General features: G+C 41.3%; 1 protein-coding gene and 1 long non-coding RNA gene across 2 annotated transcripts in view; one reads left to right on the forward strand and one right to left on the reverse strand.

The window, feature by feature from the left end:
• LOC141809550 (alpha-1,6-mannosylglycoprotein 6-beta-N-acetylglucosaminyltransferase B-like) overlaps positions 1 to 27,426 on the forward strand; it is a 75,469-nt gene that overhangs the window by 31,563 nt on the left and 16,480 nt on the right. Inside the window, exons 7-11 of the mRNA XM_074696629.1 lie at positions 3,295 to 3,459; positions 8,193 to 8,362; positions 23,750 to 23,881; positions 24,305 to 24,438; positions 26,554 to 26,684. Coding sequence (XP_074552730.1) covers positions 3,295 to 3,459; positions 8,193 to 8,362; positions 23,750 to 23,881; positions 24,305 to 24,438; positions 26,554 to 26,684 — 732 coding nt within the window. The remainder of the gene's footprint in view (positions 1 to 3,294; positions 3,460 to 8,192; positions 8,363 to 23,749; positions 23,882 to 24,304; positions 24,439 to 26,553; positions 26,685 to 27,426) is intronic.
• LOC141809551 (uncharacterized) lies at positions 14,216 to 17,094 on the reverse strand. The gene is made up of 3 exons (XR_012600004.1): positions 16,911 to 17,094; positions 14,569 to 14,642; positions 14,216 to 14,448 (listed from the first exon to the last, which is right to left on the reverse strand). It is a non-coding gene; the product is annotated as an uncharacterized LOC141809551 (long non-coding RNA).

Here is a 27,426-nt window from a genome sequence, read left to right on the forward strand (position 1 = left end):
GAAAAGATTCACACCCCTCGGCTGAAAAACTCTTTATCATTCAGTGAAACGAGGTCTGGGGAAAACTGAACTTGATTGACAATGACGTGAAAATGCACAGCACAGATTGACAGACTGCTGGAGGTTTCTTGAGACATGGTAGCATAAGCATAAGTAGAGCACTTATCACATCTTTGTTTGATCAATAACTCCTAGGAGACTTTAAACACGCAGCTCTCCTCCGTCTCTGTCTCTCTGTACTGTTAATTTCTAATTTCAGCACCAATGCATGATAGCTACAATCCCTCCTGCGTCTCTATCCCCCAGTTTACCTCGGTCCCCTCCGCCCCTCGCTCCCCAGAGTAATGTTCAGCCTGCACAGCGCGCCCTGATGTGCATTCACTCTGCAGCTCTACCTCCTGCTCTAATTGCACGTCTGCGTTCACTGAGTCTAATCCCAAAGCTTCCCCTGGGTGCTCTGCATTCTGCTGCACCGTACGGGAGTCGCTTCCCGGAGCAATAATTCACCTGCATTGTGCGAGTACTGTACAGCTCTGCATATTGATTCAGTCCTGGAGAGGGTCGGAAGAGTCTCAGTTACTTTTACAGCGTAGGTGTATTTGAGAAGGACAGGCAGTATGTGAGTGTCGGTTTCTTTTCTGTACTTTTATAAGTCCGCTGTGCTTCCTCGATGCACTTACTTCATTGATTAATATTCTCTGGCTGCTATTTGTGCTGTGAAGCAGTGATAATAGCTCACAGAGGAGGAGATATAAAATGGGAACGGTCTGTTTATGAGGAGAAACCTGGAATCCCTCTGTCAACCTGTCTGAAAGCCTTGGCCCCATGGCAGTTGTAGATAACAGAGTCTGAAATGCTCTCTATGCTAAGGGATAATGTAGAGTGAGCCGCTTGTTACAGCAGACTGGAACAGTACAGGTGAGGCAGGGCCATGACTGTACCTCGTCACTGCACATTTTTCAGCATTTAATTCGACCTCTCGCTAAAGAAGTCAACAATTCAACCTGAAAATATTGATTTTGAGATGCTTTTAGTGACTCTAAGTTGTCTGGGCTACTTCAGCTGAATATATGACAATGTTTTCTACTGCAGACCGTAGAGCCGTGGGTCCCAAAGTGAAGGTCAAAACACTTTAGAAGGGTTGCAAGATGCTTTCAAAAAACAGATTCAAGGTTGCAAATTTCATCCTTCATTTTTTGATAACAAAGTCAAAATATGGTTAAATGTTAAATAAAATCATGCTAACAGAAAAGTCACAAAGACAACCAGTACAAAGATTGAAATTCTCAGCTCAGAATGAAAACAAAAAGACTCTTAATTGAGTAATTGTCACACAAAAGTAGAACTAAAGTCTCAGCCACGCTGAAGAAAACTTGGATGACTAAGAATTAACTTAAAATCACAGTTTTCACTTAAGTCTAAAAACGATAGAAACTCAGAAACATGAATGTGATGAACGTGAACGTGAAGACTTAAGGATCTGGCACAAAACAAAGGTAGATACAGACTTTTATATCAGAGGCAATGGGGCACAGGAGGAAACAATAAAGGGCTAGGTTCACAATCACATTGGTGGGAAAACATGAGCACAGGATGTGAAGTTGCCCAAAACCAGTGGAGAGATTTGACCACAAAATAAAAGTTGATGACATCATGAAAGATGAGGTTGAAGTAAAAATGCAAACTAAACATAAGTGACAACACGACAAGAGTTTTCTCTGATTTAAGGATGGGTGCCGAATTAGGTACTTTAATAGGTATCGACAAATTCAGTCAAAAGTACCAGGCACTGATTCATGTAAAATCAAAAGATGTTTAGGTACCTAAATGCATCCTTGTGAATGTAAGGGAGTGAAAGAGTAGGCGAGTATCCATGCTGGACATCAGCGGTTGAATGAAGTGTCTTGGTAGCTCCCTGGTGAAGTAGAGGTGGGCTGGTCATCTGGTGTATATATTGACGTGTCTTCCCTGATTCAGAGGTGGTGTAACCATGGACTGTATTTAGAATTGACAGCGTGGCTCCGCCATTTACCATTGTACAGTCACAGGCACCAAAGTACCAAATTCCCTTGCACAGGCGATGCCATTGAAGCAGTAGTGCAGCCAGAGTCCATGCAGTGGAGACTGCAAGGGATTCTGGGAGAATCTGAGTGGAGTTGGGTGACAAAATAACATTTTTTTTTCTTTCCTGAGTCTAATCACTTCTTGACTCTACCTCCTGACATATTTTACAGTCCCTGAAAAAAATACACAAGAACGTCAGCTGTCAATCATTGTTAAATGCAATGTAAAACTTAATTTTTTACCTCTTATAATGAAAACAAAACTCTTCAGAAAAAAGAGAACTTAAATACAATACAGCCAAATGGTATCTAGAAATCACCTCAAAAATCAGACGTGAGAAACATTTCTACGAGGTGTATTAATTTTTTAAAGTTTGACCACAGCCCATCTGGGATGACTTTGAGCTGGGAGCTGGATTTTTTGACCCATACTGCAACCAGTCACCAGGGGGAGCAGTTTTTGTGGTGACCTCACTTTGACCCAAGCAAGATGACGTCCATTTTTTTTACAGTCTGTGGATGCAACAGATGCACATTGTGTCAAAAGGCAGTCAGCAGATTCAGCAGCTCAAGCACAACACGACAGCCTTCCATCGTTACCGTTGTTGTCTGGTTTGTGCATAGAAATTTACGTTGCCACAATAAAAGTGTAATACTCATATGCAAAGCTAAGTGTGACGCCAGCGTTTCCACTGAAATCACCAGCTTCTGTTTACACAGCCACAGTGTTTCAGAAGTATTCCACTCTGGAGGCTGTTTTCAAAGGTTTCTGTTTTAGGTTGGTTTAAACCCCTTTTCCAGGTAAATGACCGTCTTAAAAGTAACAGTACCTTAGCATATCGTCTTAAAACTGTTGTTGTGTATATGGCCCCTTATTTTAATGACTAATGCCCCTTTTTTGTAGATTCACCAACTTGTGATCTCACAGTTTGCTCAAATCTTGTGTTAATCTTGTTGAATTTTCGTGTGACTTTTTAAACAAGCACTGAAGTGCCGTGTGCAGACTCATCCTGCCAACATGTTTACCTCACAGTTTGAAACTTTGCTCATATTTAGCGTCGACATCCAGAAGTCTAACTGAAAGGTGGCGTTGGATAGAGCGCAGCATGAGTCGCACACAGTTGGGTAACAAACTGTCATAACAGCCTCTGACTAAACAGAGGAGGATTCATAGACCTGAGCAGCCTGTTGTATAGTTTTTCTAATATGAAAATCCCTGTTTCTGGTTTAGGCCGTTTTCCAGTCCGACATCGGGACTCTGCTGGAGCAGATCGGCACCGGGAAGGAATCTCTGAGCTTCATGAAGAGACGCATCCGCAGGTTGGCTGCACAGTGGGCCTCCGCTGCTCGCCGGCTTGATGACAAGCTCAGAAATCGCTGGAGAGAGCAGAAAAGGGTGAGGTGGCATTCTTCTCACACACACAGCAATCTGCTCCTGCAACCGGCCGGGGGATGAAAGTGTAGGACAAGAGTCTGTGTTGTTGTTTCATCTCTTCAAAGTGGCGTGGCAGTTCCAACATGATGAGCCAGCAAAGAGGTTCTTGTAGCCCAACAGATTCTCTTTCTTGTTTTTTTCCTTTACTCAGCCTCTAATTTGATGCAAATCCATCTGTTCAGGCTGTAAAGAAAGAGAATCACTTACTGCTGGATGTTTTGGATCAAACAGATCAGAAAGAAACAGTCTGTCTTTAAATGCCTCTTTGCTTTGCTGCTGAGTTACCAGAACAGCTGTGGCATTTTGTTTGACTAACATTTACTCTTTTAATCTGTGGCTACTCGTGGTGTCAGCCATACTGCAGGGATAATGATGGGGAGGAACTGTAGCCTGCATCGATTGCCTTTGGTGCACTTTCACTGCTGACATTTACAGGGACGCTTCCACAAAGTGTCAAAGAGTAGCACGAGCGGGAGCAGACTGAGAAACTTTAACAATATGAGGCTTCTTTTGGTGTGTTTCAAACATTTAAAAGCTACAGTCGCTGACACTGGTGCAGGGAATCTCACACCCTGGACAGCGCTGAGTTACTGCTCTAAGTTCTTCTCCTTCATCCTTTGATTTCTGAGTTATTTTTGCCTTTTGAACTTTTAAAGAAGCACTTTTTCTTCAAACTGCAGAAAGCTTTTTGGTGAACAGTTTAAGGAGTTTAACACTTTTCTGTCAGTCAAAACTGTCTGTCATCATTCCCCGCCACCCAGCTGTGAGTTTGAAGCTCCAACAGCGCAAATCAAACACAACAAACAAAATAAATTCATTCGTAGAGTTTTTTTGTTTTTGTAAATTAGCTGACGGCATCCTGGCATTCTGCCCCACGCTTGTGTTAGTGTGTGTTAGTGTTTGTGTGTGTGTGTGTGTGTGTGTGTGTGTGTGTGTGTGTGTGTGTGTGTGTGTGTGTGTGTGTGTGAGGTTTGATCGGTTTCCTTCGGCTGGATAAATCAAAGCTGGGAGCTCGTTCTGTAAATAACATTACACTCTGTTTAAACGCTGTCCCTGCTCCCCCGCTGGGGAGAGGGCTTTGTTTATTGTAATGGTGTGTTTGACAGTAATGGTGACTGTCCATTAAGCAGAGCCTGCAGGCTTGGCTCCATCACTGACACGCTGATGCAGGAGACAAAATAGAAATGAAAATCTGAAGAGAGTTTTATGTTAAGTCTCCATCCAGTCTGCTCTGTTTTTCTGCTTCCTGCTGTTTTTTTTTTGACTGTTGTTGGTTTGTGCTCCTCTGTTAGTGTTTCATTAATAAGAGTTTTGACTCACAGACGAGCGTTTTCCATCTGTTTGTTCTCCAACCTGAAGCAAAACGAGAGCGTGATGACTCATTTGTATCGAGGAGGATTACCGGGTTACATGATGCATTCACTTCCATCTCGTTCCAACTTTCTATCATGCTGCTGCAGCTTCTCCTGCTCTGTGGTTACTCTGTGTTCTGCTTTCAGAATGAAATCAGTGACCAAGAGTGAGTCAGTTTTACAACAATGCCTTCTATCTCTGCTCCATCTGTCTGTATTTCAAATGAACACGAGATACTCTGCTCTCATGAAAAGGATAAACACCCAGACCTGTTCCACTGTGGTCCCATCCCGATATTTATTCTCCACCGATAAGTTACATAGCCCACCACACCTAATGTCCTCAGCGGTACGAGCGTGAAGATAAATGAGTAGCCAGAGCCAGTACATCACTGAGGTTATCAAGTAGACACCTCAGCCTCCAACATGCTCTCACCTATACCCACACTCCACAGAGGAAGAGAGGAGAACAGAGGGAAGAGCATGATAGAAAGAGGACCAGGAGGCACCGTGAGCATCTTACAGTGATGTCATCAGGTGTGCAGGTGGTGTGTTCCTATCTCTGGGACCCTGAAGGTGACTACACCATAGACTATCCAAAACCTGGTCCGAAGTCAGCCCTGCAGTCTTCCCCCTCATATTCAGTCAGTACATTAGAGAAGTTATAAGTGTGACCTCAGGCTTTCTGTATGCTAGTGACTTGGATGACTTCTTCTACTGTATGATTCTAGTTGTTTTACTGCGGAAACTTTGCGTTGCTCCGTGGTTTTCCTTGAAAACGAGAACATTAATCCAAGTGTACTAACCTTGCTTAGGGCTGCAACTAACGATTATTTTAGTAATAGATTACTCTGACGATAATAATTGATAGAAGTAGGAAAAAAGATGAGAACGCATGCAAACGAAAACATGCATTGTTATTTTAGGTAAGGACTATTCTTTGCTTAAAGATATATACAAAGAAACAACATATTTAAACATAAAAAGTTGATCAGATGCTGCATTTATTAAGTATAACAAACGACATAAATGTCTTGTCACTTAAAGAATCAACAGTTTGGGAAAAATAACAGAAAAATATATTGTTAGGTCATCAAATAAAGAACTTAGTGGGCTAAAAAGGCAAATAAATAAAAATGTGTCCTCAATCTTTTCACCTGTGAGTCAAACAGTTCACCCTCTCTGCTCTACCACTATCTGTAGCAGCTAGCGCTAACGCTAATGCTAGTTTAATGAACTCCTCGTGGTTTTTAAAAAGGGTGACGATTTAATTAAAAGACTAAAAGAGTCACAAAAGACATACCATGCATTTCACAACATATAAAGGAGTGTATGTGGGATTTTGTAGCTTCTCACCTCGCTGTTGAGCTCCAGGCTCGTCATCGATGTATTATGAGTGCTGGATCATTGCAGTCATACTGCCGTGCCATGGGATGTCATTTTTGTCAATTAACACGCTGTGTGCTTTCACTCAGTGTGAAATACTCCCAAACTCAGGAATAATTTGGACGAACGGCCTCTCCAGCTCTGCCATTATTCTTGTGTTTACTCGTTTCCCTCACCTGCCGGCTCAGCTTCTCCTCCGCCGCGCTGATCTGTTTACATGTGACGAATAGGGGTGGATGTATCGATTTAAATATTGATAGTATCGATACCAAGATGTGTCTGTCGTCCAGCAATTTACTTTACTTTACTTTCCTGTGGAAATGGGAGGGAACTTTTTGTTATTTTGCACTTGTGATTTTTTTCCCTAAACAATTGTGGTGGTAGAATAATTACTTTTTTTTTTAGAGTTAAAATGTTGTTTTATTGTTGTGGTTAGTTAAAAAAAAAAACTTTTTAGAACCTAAAACCTTTGTGCTGTGTTTTACCAAAATCATAATCATAATCAACCAACTCAAGGCAAAATCACAAAATTATTCAATGATCTTTACAGTTCATGTAAAAAGTATCGGTATCGGGGATACCAGACCTGTATTTACTTGGTATCGGATCGATACCAAAATTCCCAGTATCGCCCACCCCTAGTGATGAATACAGCCCCTGCAGCCCAGGTAATCTACACTCCAGTCCAGTAGGTGGCGGTAGAGCACCTTCAGCTAGTTGCTAACCGCCTAATAATCGAACAAAAAGGAAGAAGACAATTAAACTGAAAAAAAAAAAAACAAATACAGTAATGACGCAGCACAGTGCATTGATTATGGAAAAATGTCAACTCTTTTACTCATCGTTTTTATCAGTTCGTTGTTGCAGCCCTAGAAAGGTTCAATAAAGATAAAATAAAATGGAGACAACCATGAGAGAAATGATGCAAAACTTCTGACAAGGGCAGTTTCTTGGCTGATATTTTCACCCTGTTGTTGATGAAACTTTTCCTGCGAGCACAGCCACATTTTACCCTGTGGCTGAAAGTTTTACGTCTAACATGTGAAGCTTCATGTGGACATTGATGCAGCTTTCTGTCTCACGAACAGAGTAACTGGAAAACTGTTGTGAAGCCACAGCAATAGTTTTCGTTGTATTAAAAAACATACTGGTTTGGGAACAAATCAGACTGTAGGAGCCTAGCCCACTAAACATGAAAGTCATCTTTCAACTTTTAAAACCTCATTATCATCTCTCCAAAAGATAATTTGTTGCTCTGAAAAGAGAAATTGATTTTGTGTGGAAGTTTAGAAGGAATAGGATTTTTAGTTTTCTAATTGGATACAGAACGAGCACACATGAAAATTGCTGTGTGGTGAAACAGTTGTTTAAAGGGATCATGTTGATGTCTATTATTAAAAAAGAATTAGCAGTTATCTCCTCTAAACAAATGAAAGTTTTCTCCTGCGGATGAACTAAACTGTCTCTGCAGGATTTTTTTTAGGACAAAAGTAATTGAGAAAAAGATTAAATGCCGCCATCTGTTGAAAAATCTAATTTCATTACATATTTAACAGCCCGGGAAATCTATCCTTCCTCATCAGCAATTAAAGCGCTCCTTTATCCTCCTGCATATCAATCAGCCGTCAGCAGATCAATTTTCATTTCTGCTCCCGACTCACTTGATTGTATTCCTCCGCCGTCACATTGCTGTGAAAATGCTGTCACTCTGCTTTCTCCCCTTTCATTAGAGAGTAAATTACATTTAAATTTGACATCACTGATCCATGCCAAATATGTGGAATTGTTCACATGTGAAGCGTACGAAGCAATGATGAAATTTGCTCCCACAAAATCTTTATTATTCGACACGCAGGACTGGAGTATAAACATCTGAAACGACTCCTTCATTGTCCTGACGCCCATCACGCTGCTGTGTGGACTAAACTTTCTCCTGCCTTCACTTTTCTCCTTCAGATTCTCGTTCACGTGGGATTTCTGACAGAGGAGTCAGGGGATGTGTTCAGTCCAAAGGTGCTGAAGGGGGGGCCTCTGGGTGAGATGGTGCAATGGGCCGACATCCTCACTGCCCTCCATGTGCTCGGACACGACCTGAAGGTCTCAGTTTCTCTCAAAGAGCTGCATGGGTAAGTTTGGACTCGACTTTTACTCTGATCAGTGTTTTCATGCCGAGGGCAAGAAAACTGCAGTCCCTGTGCCAAACCCAGCTTTGTGTGGTCATGTCCTGCCCATTTCATTTGACTGTGTTATGAACCTGTCTGAGGTGTAGGAGTGGAAATAAAGTAGAAAGATTTGTTTCCTCCCTGATTCCTCAAACCAAAGGTGACAGAGTTCTCAATCATGTGAGTTCTGATTACAAAAACACCACTGAGACATTCAAAGCCAAGAGATATGATATGATACATCATTGTTCAATACTATACAAAATGATACAATACAACACACAATATGTTTTTATACAGCACAAAACATTACCATATCACACATTACAATTTGATGTTACAATTTCATTAGTAACTAGTTTGCAATATGGTATAATATTCCACGATATAGTGCATTGAGATATGATACATTGTGATATGTTGTGTTACAATATGAAACTTTACGGAATGACATATTATGATATGGCACCAGTGGCGAGTGCTCTGAGACTGCAAGGGAAGCTCAGCTTCCCCTAAAATGTCCCCAAAAAAGTGGTGATATGTACTGCTGTGTGTACATTTTATTGACTAAATATGCGCTAGAATTCCTTCATCTTTTGTCCAGAATCAGCTACCTATCACAGGTAACTGGCTCGACCTCCTTCTCACTCATCCCTGCAGCGCTTTGAGACAGTCGGACGCTGAGCGTCTTCTGACTTCAGCAGGGAAGCGTAGAGTGGGTTGTTCCGCTCTGGAAACTGGACGGTCATTGGATAAACGCTGGGCTTTGTCCCGCCCTCGGACGCTCAGCGTCTCTGGGGGTCTATGAGGCAGTGGGCTGGCCTGGACGCTGGGCTTCTGCATGATGATTGGATGATCTGTCTGAGGCCAAATCTCTTTTTGATTGACAGTGAAATGAGCCAGTCAGCGATCTTGAAGTATAACCCTCCACTGGAGCATCTTCTGAGTTTTACAGTCAGTTGTTCTGGACTGATCCGGAGGCTTGATTGATCCCCAGCGAGTTTACCTTTCTTAAAAACGACAAGTGTTGTGTTTAAAGATTCTCTCTCCTTTCACCAGTAAATGGCTACAGCTGCTTATTGGCGCTTCTCCCCCTGTCACTCACACTTACAGCCTGTCGTAGTCTCACGCAGCTCCAACTGCTAGCAAGCTGCACATCATAGCAGATAGTACGGAGGGTAGAATTTACGTTTAAATAAATAGACAATTTTATGATGCAGGCAGGGAAAAAATTAGCTTCCCCTCCTTGACTGACCAGCAGCCACCACTGTATGGCACGTAATGAATTGGTAGGTTATGAAATTATTTGTTTCAACATGATGCAACCTGGCATGTTATGATATATATTACACTGTTGTGTGTTGGATAGAACGGCTAAATTACATTCTGTTGCAGTAAGTCTGCGTGGCTGGTCTGTTGTATTGCAGGAAATACGCAGCCATCCTATTTTTGATGGACACAGAGCTGTGATGCATCAATTCAGAGCAGGGGAGATCCAGCTGAAGAGGAAAACGTGACCAGAAACTACCTAAAAACACCAAGTGACTTTCAAAAACTTTTTTTTTTAAGTGTCAAAATCAGTATGTATTTAGCTTGACAACGACGATGAACGGACCTAATGAGTGGAGCCAGACCAGGAGTCAACAGATTTGAGGTTTTCAGCCCGGTCTGTGACTCCAGCTGTCTGTCAGTCATGCTGCGTGTGGGACTGGACACGCAGCCGGTGTAAGTTCAAAAACGCAGTCAAGACGCAGCCCAATGGAGTCACACTGCAGACGTATCTGGTGTATTTCAGGCGTAACTTATTACAATGTGACATGTTACGTTTTTGTACTTTATGGTACCATATGTTTTGATATGGTATGTTACAATATCGTACATGACAATAATCAACATTGTAATAACGTGTTTTGGTACATCAGGTTATAATACGCCACTTTATATTTTATTTTACTGTGAATATTTTGCAGCAGTGATATCACCGCTGCTATGCATCGCCTTTTTTCCATCATCTGTTTTCTGCTGCTTTCCATTCCAGTCATCCTCTCTTTATATATTTAAATGAAACCTTTAAAGGTTGATGTTGCAACACAGATTTCTGCCACTTCTCCAGCTTTGATTTATCACACACATTTACCAGCACCTCTCTTGTCAGATGCTCATGTACCTGAAATCAATTCTTCTTTTCTGCTTTAATGCAATCAATGACGGTGGCAGCTGTAATATATATTATTTCTGCTCAGTCTACTGTGTTAGAAAAGAAGAAACAAGTTGATTTTTTTAGGGAGCTAATGAAATCTGGACTTAGATTGGTGGATTATTGTTTTCACTGCGTACTGGAGGCGTTACCTTGACCGCTATCTGTGCTGTTAGATCTCTACTTTTTGACTGTTTGTCTATTCAGCGTGCTCTGAACATGATCAGTAACCCCATGCTGTTTCTTTGATCACCCTTTACCCGCACATAGATAAGCTATCTGTTCTTCCTGCATAGTGTTTTTTCAGCCTGAAGGCCTGATAGCCCCTCCACAGTTTGTGCTGTCTCCTTCCTGCTGCAGCTCACTGACTCCAGAGTGATAACGGGCCTGTGGCTTGTCATCACAAACAGAAGTGCCTCTGCTGGAGGACACATGCACACAAACATATGTACACACACTGTGCCTCTCAGTCAGATGGAGCAGATGGTTTCATCTTGAAATGTAAGAGTATTGATTTTCACACCTGTGAGGTGAGAAGAGAGGAGTTCAGACAGCCGGCTGGTCCAGGTCTGCTGTGGACTCCTTCAGAACTTGGCTCCACGCTGGTTGGTTGGGGGAAAATAATCGCGTACTAGACAAGATTTGCTGTCAATTTTTTCCCTGCTGGTGGGAGATGTGAAGCAGACATGCTGATGATAATGTGTGCTTGTTATTGAGCTCTGGGTCCTCTGCTGCGGGGAAGAGGTGAGGGCATTGATGAGTTAGAGCTGCCCTTTGATCTTAAATTTCAGGCTGTGAAGAAAAGCGCTTTGATAAAAACAGTCTGCAGAGATCAGAGAGGTGGGGAAGATGCAGCAGATGGAATGCTTCTGCTGCCTGGGTTATTATTTAGCCCGCTAATTGGTGTCATTGTGTATTGAATCATCGGAAGAATAACCAGGAACGTTCATAAAAATTGCAGACAGAGTTCTGACAGAAACAGCAAAGAAACACAGGTGAAGGTAAGAGCTCCAGTAGCTGAATACAGTCGTGTGAGGTTTTCTCAGTATATATGCAGTTTAGTGTACTGATACTCAATCCATCAGGAAACGAAACCTTCACCGTGAGAGGGAATATAATGAAGAGCTGAAGTCTAACCCAAGTGGTGAGCTTCCCTTTCACTTTAAGCCTCTCAAACACACCTATGTGTACGTTTCCCACTCTTTTAACAGCTCCTCAAATTGGCCGTCTAATGGTGGATGCTGAACATCTATGAATTCCCTCTCTGTGACTATTAATGAGAAGAGAAAGGGAACATTTCTCTCCATCCCTTACTCTTACACTCCCACACGCTGTTAAATTGACAGATCGTTATGTGGGTTGTGCTCCCACAGATTCCCTCAGGCTTGTATCTATTTACATTTCCCACTCTTCACTTTCCCACCCAGGCTTTGGAAAGGAGCTTAATATCACTGAGCGGCCTGCTGTGGCTCTTGTGTGGACAGGATTGTGGATATGTTTGGATTTTCCTCAGATGGACAGATTAGCCACACCAGGAGCTTAGTTACAGTCGGAGTCAAGCTGTTGGTTTGCAGCACATAATTGCCTCTAATGGGTAACATTCACGCTCTCTGGTGGCTTTATTCAGATGTCGCTTTCGCTGGCATCTTCCCTTTGCTGTCCTTCTCAGACAGATCATTTATGCTCACACATCCTTCTTCCAGCCTTTTTTTCTGCCGCGAGATCTGGAGCTTAGATTTCCTGCAGATGCTCCGCTGAGGTTTTATCTCTGAACAAGATGTTCCAGTCTTTTCCTATTTCCACAGACTCTAAAATGTTTTCAAGGAATGCTCTGATCTGCGGTGTGCTGTTTTTTCAAATACTGTGACTGTTTTAATAATAAATTCAGCAAGTAAATATTACTTGGTTAAAATGAGTTTTTTTAAAACATGTGGGGTTAAGTCAGCTTTGTGCACAACAGATGGGACAGATGGTAGTGCAAAGACTGATTTTGTGTTGCAGTTTTTGCTCTCTTCTTTTGGCTTTAATTAATATTGTTTTGTTTACTTGGGAAGGAAAGAGCATGATAATGAACATACGTTGAAAATGACATGTTTGTTTGGTTTTGTAAAGAAGTGATGGCACCAAGAATTGTGCAACACCTGCCCCTGCCACCCACTCCATCTCAAGGTCGGATTGAGGCCTGGACCACACGTATATGGATATTTTTTTTGTCCTTGTTTAAAAAAAAACTCAGTCCACACCACAGAAACATCTCTGTTCATATGAAGAGGCAAAACTGAGAACGATCACCTCTGAAGCCTGCAATGCAATGCCTGGCCAATAAGTGGCAGGTTAGCAAAATGTGAACACCATAGAAGAAGAACGTTATGAGCATGCACAGTCAAAACAGGAAGAAGAAGCAGTCAATGGAGTAAGGAGATGGCATAAAAAAATAAAATGAAATTGAGTCGGGGACTTGTTATTTTATGGACATTAAAAACAACATTACATTCATCTGTAGAGCTGTAATGAGGGCAAAAAGTGCAAAGAACACAGAAATAGCGCGGTAAATATCGGCCATCGTTCTCGTTGTTGGCAACCATTGCTACAGTGACTTGTTGCTAGGCGCTTGTCATCATCTCGTCAACACCAGCTCCATTTAACGACGCTACACAGATCCACTAAACCTGATATCTTTTTATTTCTTCACTTTTTTATCTGTTTTAAAAATCTCTCTTCATGTGGGTGAAATCGCCGTGTTGGTGCGGTTGAGAGGTCTAATTGGGCACAAAAATGTGCTAGGTCTCAGGAAACAACCTGATCTGATAAAGGGCCCGCCAAGTTCTGCAACCCTACACAGTTTGCTCCAGTTTTGCTCAAGATTCTGTGTGAGATGAGCTGTTGGCATCTCCACTCTGAGCTGTGCAGAGCTGTAATGTGTGCTCGCATCCTGACAATGCTTCAATCTATCTACACATAAGATGAGCTCAAAACATGTGTTGTGCAATATTTCTTCATGAACTACAGCATTCCCATAATCCTGAGCTGCTCTTGTGTTGAGTTTGAACTAGCTCGGCCACCAGATAGCTTAGCAGTATAAGCATGTACCCCATGTATGGAGGGAACTGCAGGCAATGGTTGCTGGTGTGACTTCCAGCAATGTCCCAACTCACCTGGACCCTCATTTTCTGTCTCCTTTCAGCCTTACAATGAACAAGGCAAGAACTGCTGAAAAAAGTTTGAGGTAGCCATTGTTGCCATGCCATGGAGGCATTTTAGTCTTTTCATTTTCCAGTCCAGTCTTTTTCTCTTCAAGTCTAAGCCATCAGCATCCTTGGTTAACACTCCACAGAGCTGCTAGCATGTCTGTAAACTTTCCTTCATCTTGATTTATTATCACAGGCTGTGAAATTTAAAACACATCTGCTCACATCTTTTGTGGCATCTGTTTCACTGCAGGTTTGATTCAACACCAAAGATGAACCAGTGTTTAATTTCTGGAAACAACCATGCGGAAACATTCACATTTTCAGATCTAACCAGAATGCATCACTCCGTGTAATATCAGTCAACGTTTCCTTGAAGACAAATTGAAGAGTTAGACTATGAGAGGAGTTTAACAGTAAGCTCCGAGAGTCAGAGGAGTGGAAACAAAAAGAAGCGCTCTTCGTCTCTCGCCCTTGTGCATGTTTATTAATCGAAGTCGAGGCTCTGCTGGCTGTGACATCATATCTGCTGGTACCGGCGGCGCTTGTGGCATGCTGTCGATGCAGGAGCAAGACAGCTGTCACTTCTGCCCGGGGATATCCCCTCATCTCCTCTCAGTGCGACATGGGTAATTAGCCGGCAACAGACCATGCTGTCTCAACACCTGAAGTGATGTGGATGGATGGGGGGGTGGAGGGGGAAACAGAGATACGAGGGAGGATAAGGAGTAAGGAATATCAGCAGCTTGTTCTGTCGACAGAGTACAGAATTAATGCACACTCACTGCTGCAGGGGAAGAAGTCGTGATGTGATCCAGAGACTCTGTAGGAAACAGTATTTCAGGCCTTTGTAAGTTATCTGCATATGACAAGACAGGGAAAAGAGAAAATCTCTGATTTCAAGCTAAACAACATATTCAACCACCCAGTATCTGCACCTAATACTAACATATAGCCAAGTTAAATGCTAAAATTGGTTTCAGTTTCCTGTTTACAGAATATCTGCCAGAGAGCAGGCTTCAGAAAATAAAGTTTAGCTTTACGTTTAAACAATGAATTTAAAACTTAAGCTGCTTAAAAGCTAAAATTGTAGCTGAAGCTAATGTTTCTGTTTAGTTACATGATACATCAGAGTTGTGTTAATTTCAAGATATTAACAAGGAAAGTGTAAAAAAGTAGCCACATTTCAAGGTAAACCAGCATAAAACTCATGGCTGTGGTAAAACAACAGATAGCGTTAGCATTTAGCCACTTACTCGCTAAAGTGTAAAAGCTAATATTACTGTTTGGCAGAGTAGAAGGATTTAATCTTTTTAAAATACAACAGTAATTTCAGGAGTTTCAGGCCACACGTTTGAAGTTCAAGTACTTAAGAAATCATTAATCATTCATCATCAAATATGAGACAACCACTAGCATTAGCATTACTAAACCTAGAAAGTATAACATGTTGAAAGTGTTAAGAACAACACAGGTTCCTAGTCAAGACAATGTAAGCCAAGAAAAAGATGGAGGAAATGTCCCAAGTCAAGTAAAAACAACAGGCTAACCCATTAGCTGAAGCCAAACAACAGCTAACATAGGAGTACAACTCTGCTACTAGCTAAAAGCCATTTATATTTAGTTAAGTTTTATAAAATAAATCAATAACAAACAAAAAAATAAAATAAAATAGAATAAAAAGGGTGTAAAAGTTCAAGTTAGAAAATGTTTCATAGCCTATTAAATGTCAGCAACAGCTAACATTAGCTTTTAGCCACTAAAAAATAATTTTGCCGCTTATAAAACTAAATGGCTTTAGCCAACAGAAATATGAGCTTAATTGACATGTTTCAAATTAAAAAGAAAAAAAATCATGTCATTAGTATAGAAACAGTGTAAATGTCCTAGCAAACACATCCTAACTGGTAATAGCATTTGAAGGTAGGTTCAGACAACATGACATAGGTGTTTGACGAATTATTAGCTATTGTTTGTGTTTATTGTGTACAACAGGAAAGGTGTAGCCTACTAGCTGACATTATTTTTACGAGGAACTGGAACTTCAAAGCTGATAGGTACAAATTGAGTCGTTTCTACTTGATGTATGACATAGTTCCCCTCTGGGTTTTAACACTGGTTGTCTTTTTAGTTGCTTATTGAGCGAAAGGCAGTAAATGTTAACAGCTGTCAAATAAAATCTGCTGCACATCAGAACAACAGTGTAACAGCTTCTCAGGCCCCCATTAGTTATGTTCAAGGCTTCTTTGAGCACGAGTACAGTTGCAGGTTAAATTTACCGTGTTGCAAATGTACAGTCTTGTGTGATCCATAACCCTAAGGAATGATTTAATAGATTTAATGAAGAGGATGTGCAGGGTTTGTGGTAACAGGAAACATTAAAGCACCAACAAAGAGCCTTGTTGTGCTGCCAATCTCAGTTTGTGCTGATGCACTGTCACCCTGCAGCCCTCTGCTTACTGAGCTCTGTTACTCTGCTCCGAGATGAAAAGAGAAACAGCAGTGTGGTTAAAAATAGTCAGTGTCGGCCATCATTAACAACATCCTCAGCCTTTACATCATACATCAGTGGCGACTAATTAAGGTAAATGCTTGTTTTGCAATCAAACAGTGTGATATCACGCAATTTAGACTGCTCATGTTGCCTGAGATCAAACATCTAAAGATGTTTTTAATAGATGTTGACCCTGTAAGTTTAGCGCTTTGTTTTGCTTTCTGAAAAAAAAAACAATTTCCAACGACCTGAAAGGTTTGAGCTAATTTCTCATTGTGTTTCAGTCCTCACATGCTCACAGTTATCATTTTTTCGACAGACATTTCACTGATTTCAGATATAAGTAGCTCCCCGTGTGTTGTTGACAGCCTACAGAGAGCTTTGAGAAATGAAATGGGTAAGAAAACTGAAAGGAGCTGCTGATTTTGCACTTCAGTCCCTCTTACAAAGTAAAAAACAAAGATTTATTTTAGATAAAAGTTAAAAATAATGAGCCCTAGATCTTTTCTTGTGCTGTTACATCTGTTCCTGACAAAGAAACAGACAGCTCTGCCTTTTTTACGAGCTATTTTAATAGAAATTGCAGGCAGGAACTTCACATCAAAGCAGCGCACAAGCTGTATCTGATCATACCAAAGCCAGCGTCAGAGTTTTGTCTCCTCTCCGCCATCCTGCTGTCTCAAGTAGCTGATTAGCATGCCAGACCCCACTTCCTTTGCTTCACAAACAGTGGCACATCAGCTTTCTTTCTGCCCGTGTCATTCTCCTCATGCTGCGCGCCCTCCGTGCAGCCCTCAGTAAACTCTTCGCCCCCAGCTGCAGCCCCTCGTGTGTGCTGGGAAATCTGCCCCGGCCAATTCCCCTCACTGCAGGACATGTGCAGCCTTCCTTTAAGAAGTAATGCAGTGTGACTCTGGAGTCCCTTACACTTGTTTATTTCTTTGGTTCTTCTCCTTTTCCCCAAACTGCTGAGCTGCCACGGTGCCAGTGGCCGGCTGTGAAACACAAATTGTGCCCGATGGTGGTTTTTCAGTTTTGTCTGGAAATTTACAGAAGTGTTGCTGCCAGTTTTCTTTGCCTTTGGAGTCTCTTTTTTTTTTTAAATCCGTCCCTCAAAACCTGTCTTTCCTGCCATCTTTTGTGTAGCCTCAATTATGCTGCTGGTGTTTTTTTGTTCTGTGCAATGTGAAGTCTAAACAAGTAAGGTCAGCGTCACAGAAGACGACTTTAAGATCTTAACTAGTGTTTCAAATTTTGGGAGACAAGACATAACAGTTCGGACAGATTTTGAACAGTTTCTTAAGACTGCTACACCACACTGCAAGAGGTAAACAAACACAGAGGGTGAATAACGTCGTCAGCTGGCCGTCCTAGCGTGTGTTCTGTCGACAGCGACAAAAATCGAAGAAAAGAATCTGGGTAAACAACGCCACAAGCTGCTCTTCTCTGGAGTTATCCTCTTGGCTCTGGGTACAGCTTTGTTTGCATTTGCTGCCTTGCTCGTGAGCTGTAGAAGCAAAGGATGCAGGGAAACCCCAGCAACACTTGTCGTAAAGTAAACAGCTTAATGAGAAACGCATGGCGTATTTCATAAGAAAACAAACATACTGCTGATTGTCATCCTTAAGAGTCGCTCGTTTAGCTCCTTTGAACCAAACGTAGCTGTCCATCAGCATGCGTACATCTACCTTTAAACCAGCTTCTTCCATGCTCTCTTAACAGAGAAGATACAGCTTCTGGGTCACGATGATCAGAGAAATAGAATAACAGAATCAAAATCAGCCCCTGGACCATAACTCAACTTCCCTTTATGTGAGCTATATTATCAAACAGAATATTAAAAAATGAACAGATTTTCATTTATTTGTTTTCATTTCAAAAAGGAAAAAAATTGCAAAATGAACTGTTAATGTCTTGTTTTTTTATTCATGATTAGATATCAATTTTAAAAAAAGGATACACAAATTTGAAAAAAAAAATCCTGAATGTTATTATTTTAAACTGCTGTGGTTTACCATTGCTGACTAAGGGTGTCACCCGCTGCACAGAACAACATCCTGGGCTATAGGTGTCGCCCAAAAACTGGTCAACCGATGAGGACGCACCCTAACCCTTTTTTTTTGTTTGATTCTTTTTGACACAAATCTAAATCCATACCAGACCTGTCTGTAGCGCGGTAGCAAGTCTGCTCCTCTCTGGCTCCTCCTGGTTGTTGCAGGTTTCCTATCAGAGGTGGTTGGACCAGGAGTCTTAAATCTTTAAGATATTTAGAATTTAACATTTTTTATGGGCTGAAATCCCGGTCAAGGCTGGTTGGGCGTTTCTGTGTGGAGTTTGCATGTTCTCCCTGTGCATATGTGGGCTCTCTCCGGGTACTCCAGCTTCCTCCCACAGCCCAAAAACATGCTCATCAGGTTAATTGGTGAGTCTAAATTGCCCACAGGTTTGAGTGTGTGCAAGAAAGGTTGGCTTTCTCTGTGTGTCAGCCATAGACTGTAAAAAAAATGGACGTCATCTTGCTCAGCTCGAAGTGAGGTCTCCCCAAAAACTGCTTCCCCTGGTGGCTGGCTGCAGCATAGGTCAAAAAATCCAGCTCTCCAGTCATTCTAGATGGACTGTGGTCAAAATTTAAGAAATTAATACACCTCGTAGAAATGTTTCTCACATCCAATTGTTGTGGTAATTTGAACATATCATTTAGCTGCCTTGTATTCAAGTCCTCTTTTTTCTGAAAATTTTTGTTTTCATTAGTTATAAGAGGTTAAGAATGAGGTTTTACGTCACGTTTAATGATGATTGACAGCTGCCGGTCTTGTGTATATTTTTGGGTACTGTAAAATATGTCAGGAGGTAGAGCCAAGAAGCGATTAGACTCTCAAAAGAAAAAAAATTATTATTATTTTTGTCACCCAGCTCCACTCAGATTCTCCCAGAATCCCTCATCGTCTCTACTGCACAGACTCTTGCTGCACAATTGCTGCCAATGGCTGCGCCTGTGACGGGGGAATTTTAGCTTAAAATTTAGCGTAAAAAAGGTGGAGCCACGCTGTCCACTCTATATACAGTCTATGGTGTCAGCCCTTTAATAGACTGACTGGGGTGTACCCTGGCTGGGATCGGCTCTAGCCACCCACAACCATGAAAAGGGCTCTTGAAATACGTGAACTGGTTAGCGAAGGAACCTGTAAGGTGGTAACGTCTGTCTTTGCAAGTTTCTCTACACAATGACTCACCAACTTTCTGTTTCTGTTACTTTAAAAGCTCCCAAACACACCTTCAATGTAATTACCAACCTCATTACACTGCAGCCCAATGCCAACATCACTACTTCCACCGTCCACTGCAGTGAGAGTGACGTCTTGGGATAGATTTGTTGCTGGTTTACAAAGAGATTTCAGTGGACTTTGTTGATAATGATTCACAGATAAAATAATACCAGCTTCATCTTTTAATCTGTGTGTGTGTGTGAGAGATAGAGTGAAATGAAGACAGAGTGTGTTATTTGTGCCGTACTGTAGAAGCGTATATATGTGTGTTTTAGTACACTTCCATTTCCCCCTCCTGTCTGCGTAATGCCCTTTAATCCTTTTACTCTTCCCTTAAAGTTTTCCTGGATTTACATATATCCAATTAAACCTGAGCTGCAGCTTCAGAGGAACAGAGAGGAGTGAGGAAGTGTTCTGCTCCCCGTCGCTGTAATACCTCTGCTCTCACATTACTGTTAGACTGTGAGCGTAATCCAATACAAACTCACATCAAACACACACTCAAATACAGCAGAAAGTGCATTAATATGTGCTTCACTCTCACTATCCTTAATTTAAAGAACTTCACCATCTCACTGATTTTATTAACCTGGCTGCAAACTTTAAAGAACTGAAGCATGAGCAGAGAGGAGCGTTTTTGTTTGTGTAAGCAGTGATCACCTAGGCGTTTACCTTAAAGCACCGTGGCTGACACCCTGTTGCTCATTATCCTGAGAAACCAACCGCTGTGCCCGTTTCCACAAGGCTGCGTCGCTGACTAGAATAAGTTCTCTGTCCGAAGAAAAATCAATGCAAGCTTCTTTTCTGCAGGTGTGTGTGTGTTTGTGTGTGTGTTTGTTGTGTTTCTAGAGCGAGCAGCAGAGAAATGTAAGGTTTATGAGTTTGTGACCTCAGCTGTAGGAACTTATCTGAAGTTTGAAACAACAAAAGCTTCATATTTCCAATGCACAGTGACCCATTTTAATCCTTTCTTTATTAACTTTAATCAACTCCTCTGATGTCTGATGCTTTGTTGCTGTTTAAAATATGAGGCTGTCATTTTTATTCAAAGAGCAGCCTTGACAGCGCTAAGTTTCTGAATAGAAGTCATTTTTAAAGTCGTGGATTTTTAACCACAAGACAAACAAAGTAACCCTGATAAAGTGTTTTGCGTGTATATATCCAAGTCTGCAGGTTGTTTTGTCTCAGTCTGTGTTCTGTGACGTTGCTTATAAGAACTGCTGAAGTCTGACAGAGTAATACTTTCGGTTGTAATGAAAACAGACTTAGGTGATTGTGTTGTGCTCAAACAAAGAGCTACCTTAACTCCAGCTGAAAGCTCAGCGCTCTGAATCTGTGCTGTACTTTGTCACAGAAGAAAACAAATTTATACCCCCTGTCTTCACTATTTTTGGTCTCATAGCTTTCCTGCTTCTGCTCTTTTCTGGGTTTCAGACAAGTCTCATTTTTCAGGCAGCAGAGACTGATGAAGCCGAGTCAGAATAGAGAACAGCAAACTCACACACTCACGGTGGTGCTGGAGTTAACGTAACCGGTTCAGGAAAGTGAGGTGGATTCATCCTCTGGGGACCGGAAACTTTTGGGCTGGTTTTAACTCCTAACATGTCAGGATGATATGTGTGTTTTCATGTGTGAGAACTTGTTTTGACTTCCTGACGTGACGTTTTGATGCTTTGTAGCCTTGAATTAAATTTTCTGCGGCTGAATGGCTCGGCCTTCGCACGCTGAAAACACTGACATGCTTCACAACACTAGTGGGATCTTTTTCTTCCTTTCTTCAACTATCTCTGTCAAACACGTTCAACTTATACATGCAAACCACCACACACACCCACACACGCACAAACACACACAGAGATTCAGTGAAAAGGGAGAAAATGGAGAGAACAGCTGTGAAAAGTAGGACAGTCCCGTTGACACCACCTGTTAGTCTTTTTTTAGCATTTAGAGTGTTGGATGTACTTTTAAGCATTTGTCTTTTTCAGAGTGTTTTTATGGAGAATAATTCACCATGTCTGTAAAATCATTGCACCATGATGAATCTGTAATGGTCGTAAAGATTCATTTATTTTGGATGAAGAGGAACGATGCTGTAACACAGAGATTGTTCGGTTGATCAACATTTATTCTGATAACTAGAAAAGCACTTAGACAGCGCAGACCTCCACCAAGCATATTGTGATTGTCACCAACACTTTAGTCCTACTTTAATGTTATACTCCCTTTCAGCAGACTGTCTGCTACAATTTGGTGTTAGTTGCAGGTTTGTACAATAATTTGTTTCCTGACAGTGATGAAAATTATGATGACCCAGTACATATTTCATATTATGGATCTTAGTATCCAGAATATTGCCAGGATCTGGATCGTACTTTTACATCCATCAGAAATTATGGCGACCTTGTCTTGTATTGTTTTGCAAAGCAATCTGACCATTTATGGTGGAGTTATATACACGTGTTGAAAACGGCCCTATCTCACAATGATAAAGAATCCTTTAAAATAATCCTGGATCCAGACGGTGATCCAGATCACCTCCAAAATTTAATCACTTCTTCCTTATCCCATTTTAATCATTTCCTGAAAATTTCATCAAGATACATTTGTTAGTTTTTGAGTTATGTTCACAGACAAACAGACATTCTCTTCCAAAAAGATAACCTCCTTGGCGGAGGTAACTTTGAGGAAAGTCATGTTGCAGATCTAAAAACGTTATAAAAACAAGACAGTCAGATATAAAATGATATATTTAAGCAAAGGAATAACATTTAATGTTGCAGTTCCTTGGATGCAAAAGTGAGTCAATCCCCATCAGAGCCCATAAAGATAATATTTAAGTTCAAAAACATGTTCTTTGCTTCATGTGTGATGATAGAACAGTCTGAGTTTTCATTTTATTCTTTTATTTCATTATCATTATTTTTAATGATTTTTCAAACATCAACTGGTCAGTGAGTTCAGCTTTGGTTAAAGAAAAAAAAAGGTAATTTTTTGGAAATTTATTCAAACTAAGCTGCAACTGTTGGTGTACAAAAAATAAAATCCCAGTGCAGAGGTGCCAGAAGACTGCAGTTTCTTTAGTGTCCACTTGAGGCTGTTTCCAAAAAGCCAAAGAGTCTCCATTAGGGCCCATTTCAATAACACCCAGGCCAAAGGAAAACAGTTTTGGCATCAATACCTCAATTCTCAATTCTCAAAATCTGTCCAGGGTTTTTAAAACACATCTGATGGAGATTTTGAGATTAAGTTGGCATTGAGGCCAAGAGTTAAACTTGTACATGTATAATTTTACTAAACTGTGTTGAGGGTTGTGTGAGCATGTAGCAGTTGTATACCTGACAGCAAGGCCTAAACCCCACCTCTGTGACAGTTCGGCCTGGGACGATAGTCAATAAATCAATTAATCATTTAATAAATAAAATGAACTCAATCATTTTGCCAGCTTCAATATATCGCCATGTGCATGCGTGTTTGTTTTTGTAGTTCAGGATGAATCAGGTGGAACCATATGGATAAGAGGAGCAACGTCTTCACAAACTCTGAACAGTCCAGTTGCCTCAGTTTGGAGCATTCAGAATAACTCTGACCTGGATGATGAGAATTTACATGGACACAGAGAGAGTAGTTTGTTACATCACGAAAGAAATTCTGCATTTAACTCAGTTTTTTATTCAAGTGCAATTTTTGACTGAGAGCCCATTTCATTTTCTTTGTTTTTTGTTGTTTTTTGGGGGATATTTAAAAGTTATTGATATTCCAATACCATTTTAATAAAATATTCTTGAGAAATAAAAGTTTATTGCATTTGAAAGAGTGTATTGCATTATTATGATATTTTCTTAATATTAGAAGTTAATTTGGTCTCAAAATAATATTGTCAATAATATTGTTCATCGTCAATAATTGTGGGACAATATATCGTCCAACAAAATTTTTTATCGACCTAAGCCTAGGGACAGTTTCTAGATTAGCCTGAAGTTATTTTGAGTCATGGTAACCTGCATTTAAGGGCTTCAAAATACTTTTTCAGTTTTATGTTTTCTCTGATTTTCTGAGTCTCTGTCAGGAGGAAAACTTGCTCCTCCTCTTCTTCTCTCTTCCCTGCTGGCTCTTTGTGTGTCATCTCCTCTGTCTGATTGTTTTCTGCCTCTGTGCTCGCTCTTTGGCTGACTTTGATGCTAACAATCAGAACTGCTCCATCTGCAGGTTTTTGGGCGTCCCTCCAGGAAGAGGAAGCTGCCCCCTCACAGGACCCCTCCCCTTCGACCTCATCTACACAGACTACCACGGCTTGCAGCAGATGAAGCAGCACATGGGTCTGTCCCTGAGGAAACACAAGTCAGTGCTGCACTCCCTCTCTGTCTCTGTCTCGTCAAATATTGCCGAGCCCTCAGTGCTCTGTTTGTTTGGAAGCAGTAATTGATTCCTCATTAAAAGCTTGACTATTGGCTTATTGAGAGGCTGGTTCCTTCACTTTGCACCACAGAACTCAGCCTTTGGGGGGAATCCAATTCTGCCTCTTTGCACAGTGATAAATCAGACAGATGCAGGCCTCTGGGTCGCTGTTATTCTTCCTCAGCATCGCAGACTCTGCATTTTAGTAACATTGGATGGAAAGCTGTGTGAGAGTCCTTCTGAAAGGGAGTGAGATGGCGTGATATGAGTCAAATTTTAAAATGAAAAACACGGTTACATGAGACACGTTTCTGACAAATCTGAGACACATTTCAGCTCATTGGATTTTCTCATTCTTCTTCACAGATGCCACATACGAGTGATTGATACCTTCGGCACTGAGCCTGCGTACAACCACGAGGAGTACGCCACACTGCACGGCTACAGGACCAACTGGGGATACTGGAACCTGCACGGGCAGCAGTACATGACCATGTTTCGTACGTGGATTTTCATACTACGATGCTAAGAAACAGTGAGCACATGGCCAAATTGTGAAAAACATGCACTATAAAGTGCCCTCTTTAGAGACATGTGCTGAAGTGCCTTGGAGCAAATACGCAAGCTTAAGTGTCTTCTGTGGAGCTAAAAGGCCCCATAAAGTGTCCTCTTGAGAGCCAAAACATGTACTAAAGTGCCCTTTTCGAGGCCAGAACGTGTGCTTAAGTGCCCCCCTGGTAGGGATGGGTACCTTTCACATTTGGAACTATTAGGTACCTATGCTACTCAATGAAGCCCATTTTCGATACTTCTTTTTGTGTTTATGTGTTAAAAAACATCAATTTTTTGAATAATAGATTATGGGTTTTTTTTTCAATTTAACATGTTTATTCTTCAATATGTAATCTTGTAATGCTGTATTCATGACAGCATGGAAAATCACCTACTCTTCCACTCCCTCACAGTCACAAGGATGCATTTAGGTACCTAAACATGGTACCTTTTGACTTTACATGTATCGGTACCCGGTGCTTTTAGCAGAATTTAGTTGGTACCTATAAAAGTACCTAATTCGGTACCCATCCCTAACCCCTGGGAGCAAAAACAAGTGCTTTTGTCCCTTTTTCAAGCCACTATGTGTGCATTCTTGGGTGCCAAGTGGCCTTTTAGGAGCAATTACACCAGCTAAAGTATCCTTTTGGGAGACAAATGAATGCTAAAGTCCTTTTTTTGAGCCAAACTGCACACCTAAGACACTTTTTTGAGACAAAACATGCCCTATACTACCTTCTCAGTAGCCAAATACACACTCTAGTCCTTTTTTGGGGTCAAAACATGCACCGAAGTCCCCTTTGGGAGCTAATATGTGTGCTAAAGTGCCCACTTGGGTGCTAATATGTGCTTAAATCCCCTTATTTAAGCCAAAACATGCAGAGTTCCCTTTAAGAGCCAATATGTGTGCTAAAGTGCCCTCTGTGGAGCCAAAATGCACCTTACAGTGGCCTCTTGGGAGCAATACCTGCTAAAGTGCCCCTTAAGTGAAACCAAAACCTGCACCAAAGTTCCCTTTTAGAGCCAAAATGCATGCTGAAATGCTCTCCTGGTTGGCAAAACCACTAAACTGACATCTTGGCTGGTTAAAATATGATAAATTGCCTTTCTGGGTGGTAAAAACGTGTTGTGTGTGCCTTTTTTATTCGCTGCTGCCCTCCAAAAAGTCAGTGTAAGCCACTGGACTGGAATCTTGGATCTAAATGTAAGACAATGAAATTCCATAATTGTATTTTTCAGATCTTGACTGTATTTTAGAGGAGGTTGGATTCCCACGTACTGACATTAAAAGCTCCAGCCCTCCTCTCTCCAACCAGCGAATCTGTGACCTCAGATATTTGAAGACGCTGACCTCTTTTAGTCCAGCAGCTCCTGTTGTCCTTTCAGGCCAATGGTCTGGGAGGACGTTGTCAGTGGTGACCTCAGCTTTCTTGGCATTTATCCTGACTCCCACCTTGGCCCACTCTGCTCAGATATCAGCCTAATATCATCTGATTAAACCAGGTCTGTAGAAAAACTCCTGCAGGAATCGCCTTGTACGCCTGAGGCCAAGTTTCTGCAAATCACAGCCGATGAATCCTCATCTGTTTGTGTGATCTCTAATTATTGGGTGGTTAATTTGCTGCCCTGCTGTTTCCAGAGAACTTGCTGTTATGAAAAAGCTCAGCGCTGGAAAAAAAATCACTCAGTCAGATTTTGTTCTAACAGCTGATAAAAAGTTATCTCTTGTCACTTCACACAAAGAGCACGTCGAGGCTGTTCTCAGCTTTATAATTACAGATATTAATCCACCAAGGAGTGATTGTGACAGAAACAGTGACACTAATGACTGAGACGAAGTTTCAACAACATCTCTGAGTGCTGCAGGAGAGCTTTGTGCTGTGGAAACAGTCTGTGAATGCATGTTGGTAAAATTAGCAGCAGGTTTGTGAGCTGTGCACTTCTCATCTGATACTTTCTGAATTTCAGCTCTGCAGGTTTCCGTCCTGTTTTCCGCACAGCAGCTTCTTCGGTTCATTTGTTAAACTATTATTACTTGTTTTGTCTTTGTTTGTCCTTGACAGCTCACACTCCAGATAACTCTTTTATGGGTTTTGTGGCGGAAGAGCTGAATGAGACGGAGAGGCTGAACATTCAGAGGAACAAAGTGAACAATATGGCTGTTGTCTACGGGAAAGAAGCCAGCAGGTGGAAGGTCAGTATCACTCAATAAGAAAGTCAAGAGTGGAAACAAAAAGTAAAAACAGGAAACAATTACAGTCATGCCTTGACTTACAAGTTTCTTTACTCAAATTACTCATTTGTCAAATCAGTTTGCCCCATTGAAATGAATTAAAATGCGATTAATCCGTTCCAAACCCCCCAAATTACCACCGTTTTTTTTGTTACATTTTTAAATGATAAAAATGTTCTTAAAATAACGTATAAAAACACAGTACAGTACAATTTACAGCAATAAACTGTTTTTATGAAATATAATGTTCAGCAAATATCTTGTAGACATAATAATGGAGACGAATAACTGAATCTTATTGGTTGATTTTGTCCTCATTGCCACGCTTTTCTTACTTTCATCTGCAGGTTTTTTAGAGTTGGGCGCCGTCCCACGCCCAGTTGCAATTTTTTCTGGTTGTTTCTTTTGAATAAAGTTCAAAAGTTTTGCAAAATAACTGCATGCACAAATGCGAGCATAAGGCTAATGCTACCACTGTAAGCTAACCGCTTAAAGTGATTGAATGAGACATGGGATGCTAACGGGTGTTGCACCAACAGTGGGGTATCTGAAGCAGGGTCATACTCATAGACTGTATAAAATATGGACGTAGCCTCTGCGACGTCACCCGTCTGTTCCTGAAACCATGAAATAAAGCCAATCAATGGACGCAGCCACATTTGCTTTGACGCCGGCTGTGAGTTTTTCTTTGAGCAGCTACAAG

Source organism: Halichoeres trimaculatus, unplaced genomic scaffold, assembly GCF_033239565.1.
Source record: "Halichoeres trimaculatus isolate MK-OKI-2021-1 unplaced genomic scaffold, fHalTri1.1 fHalTri1_scaffold_20, whole genome shotgun sequence".
Classification (NCBI taxonomy): Eukaryota; Metazoa; Chordata; class Actinopteri; order Labriformes; family Labridae; genus Halichoeres; species Halichoeres trimaculatus.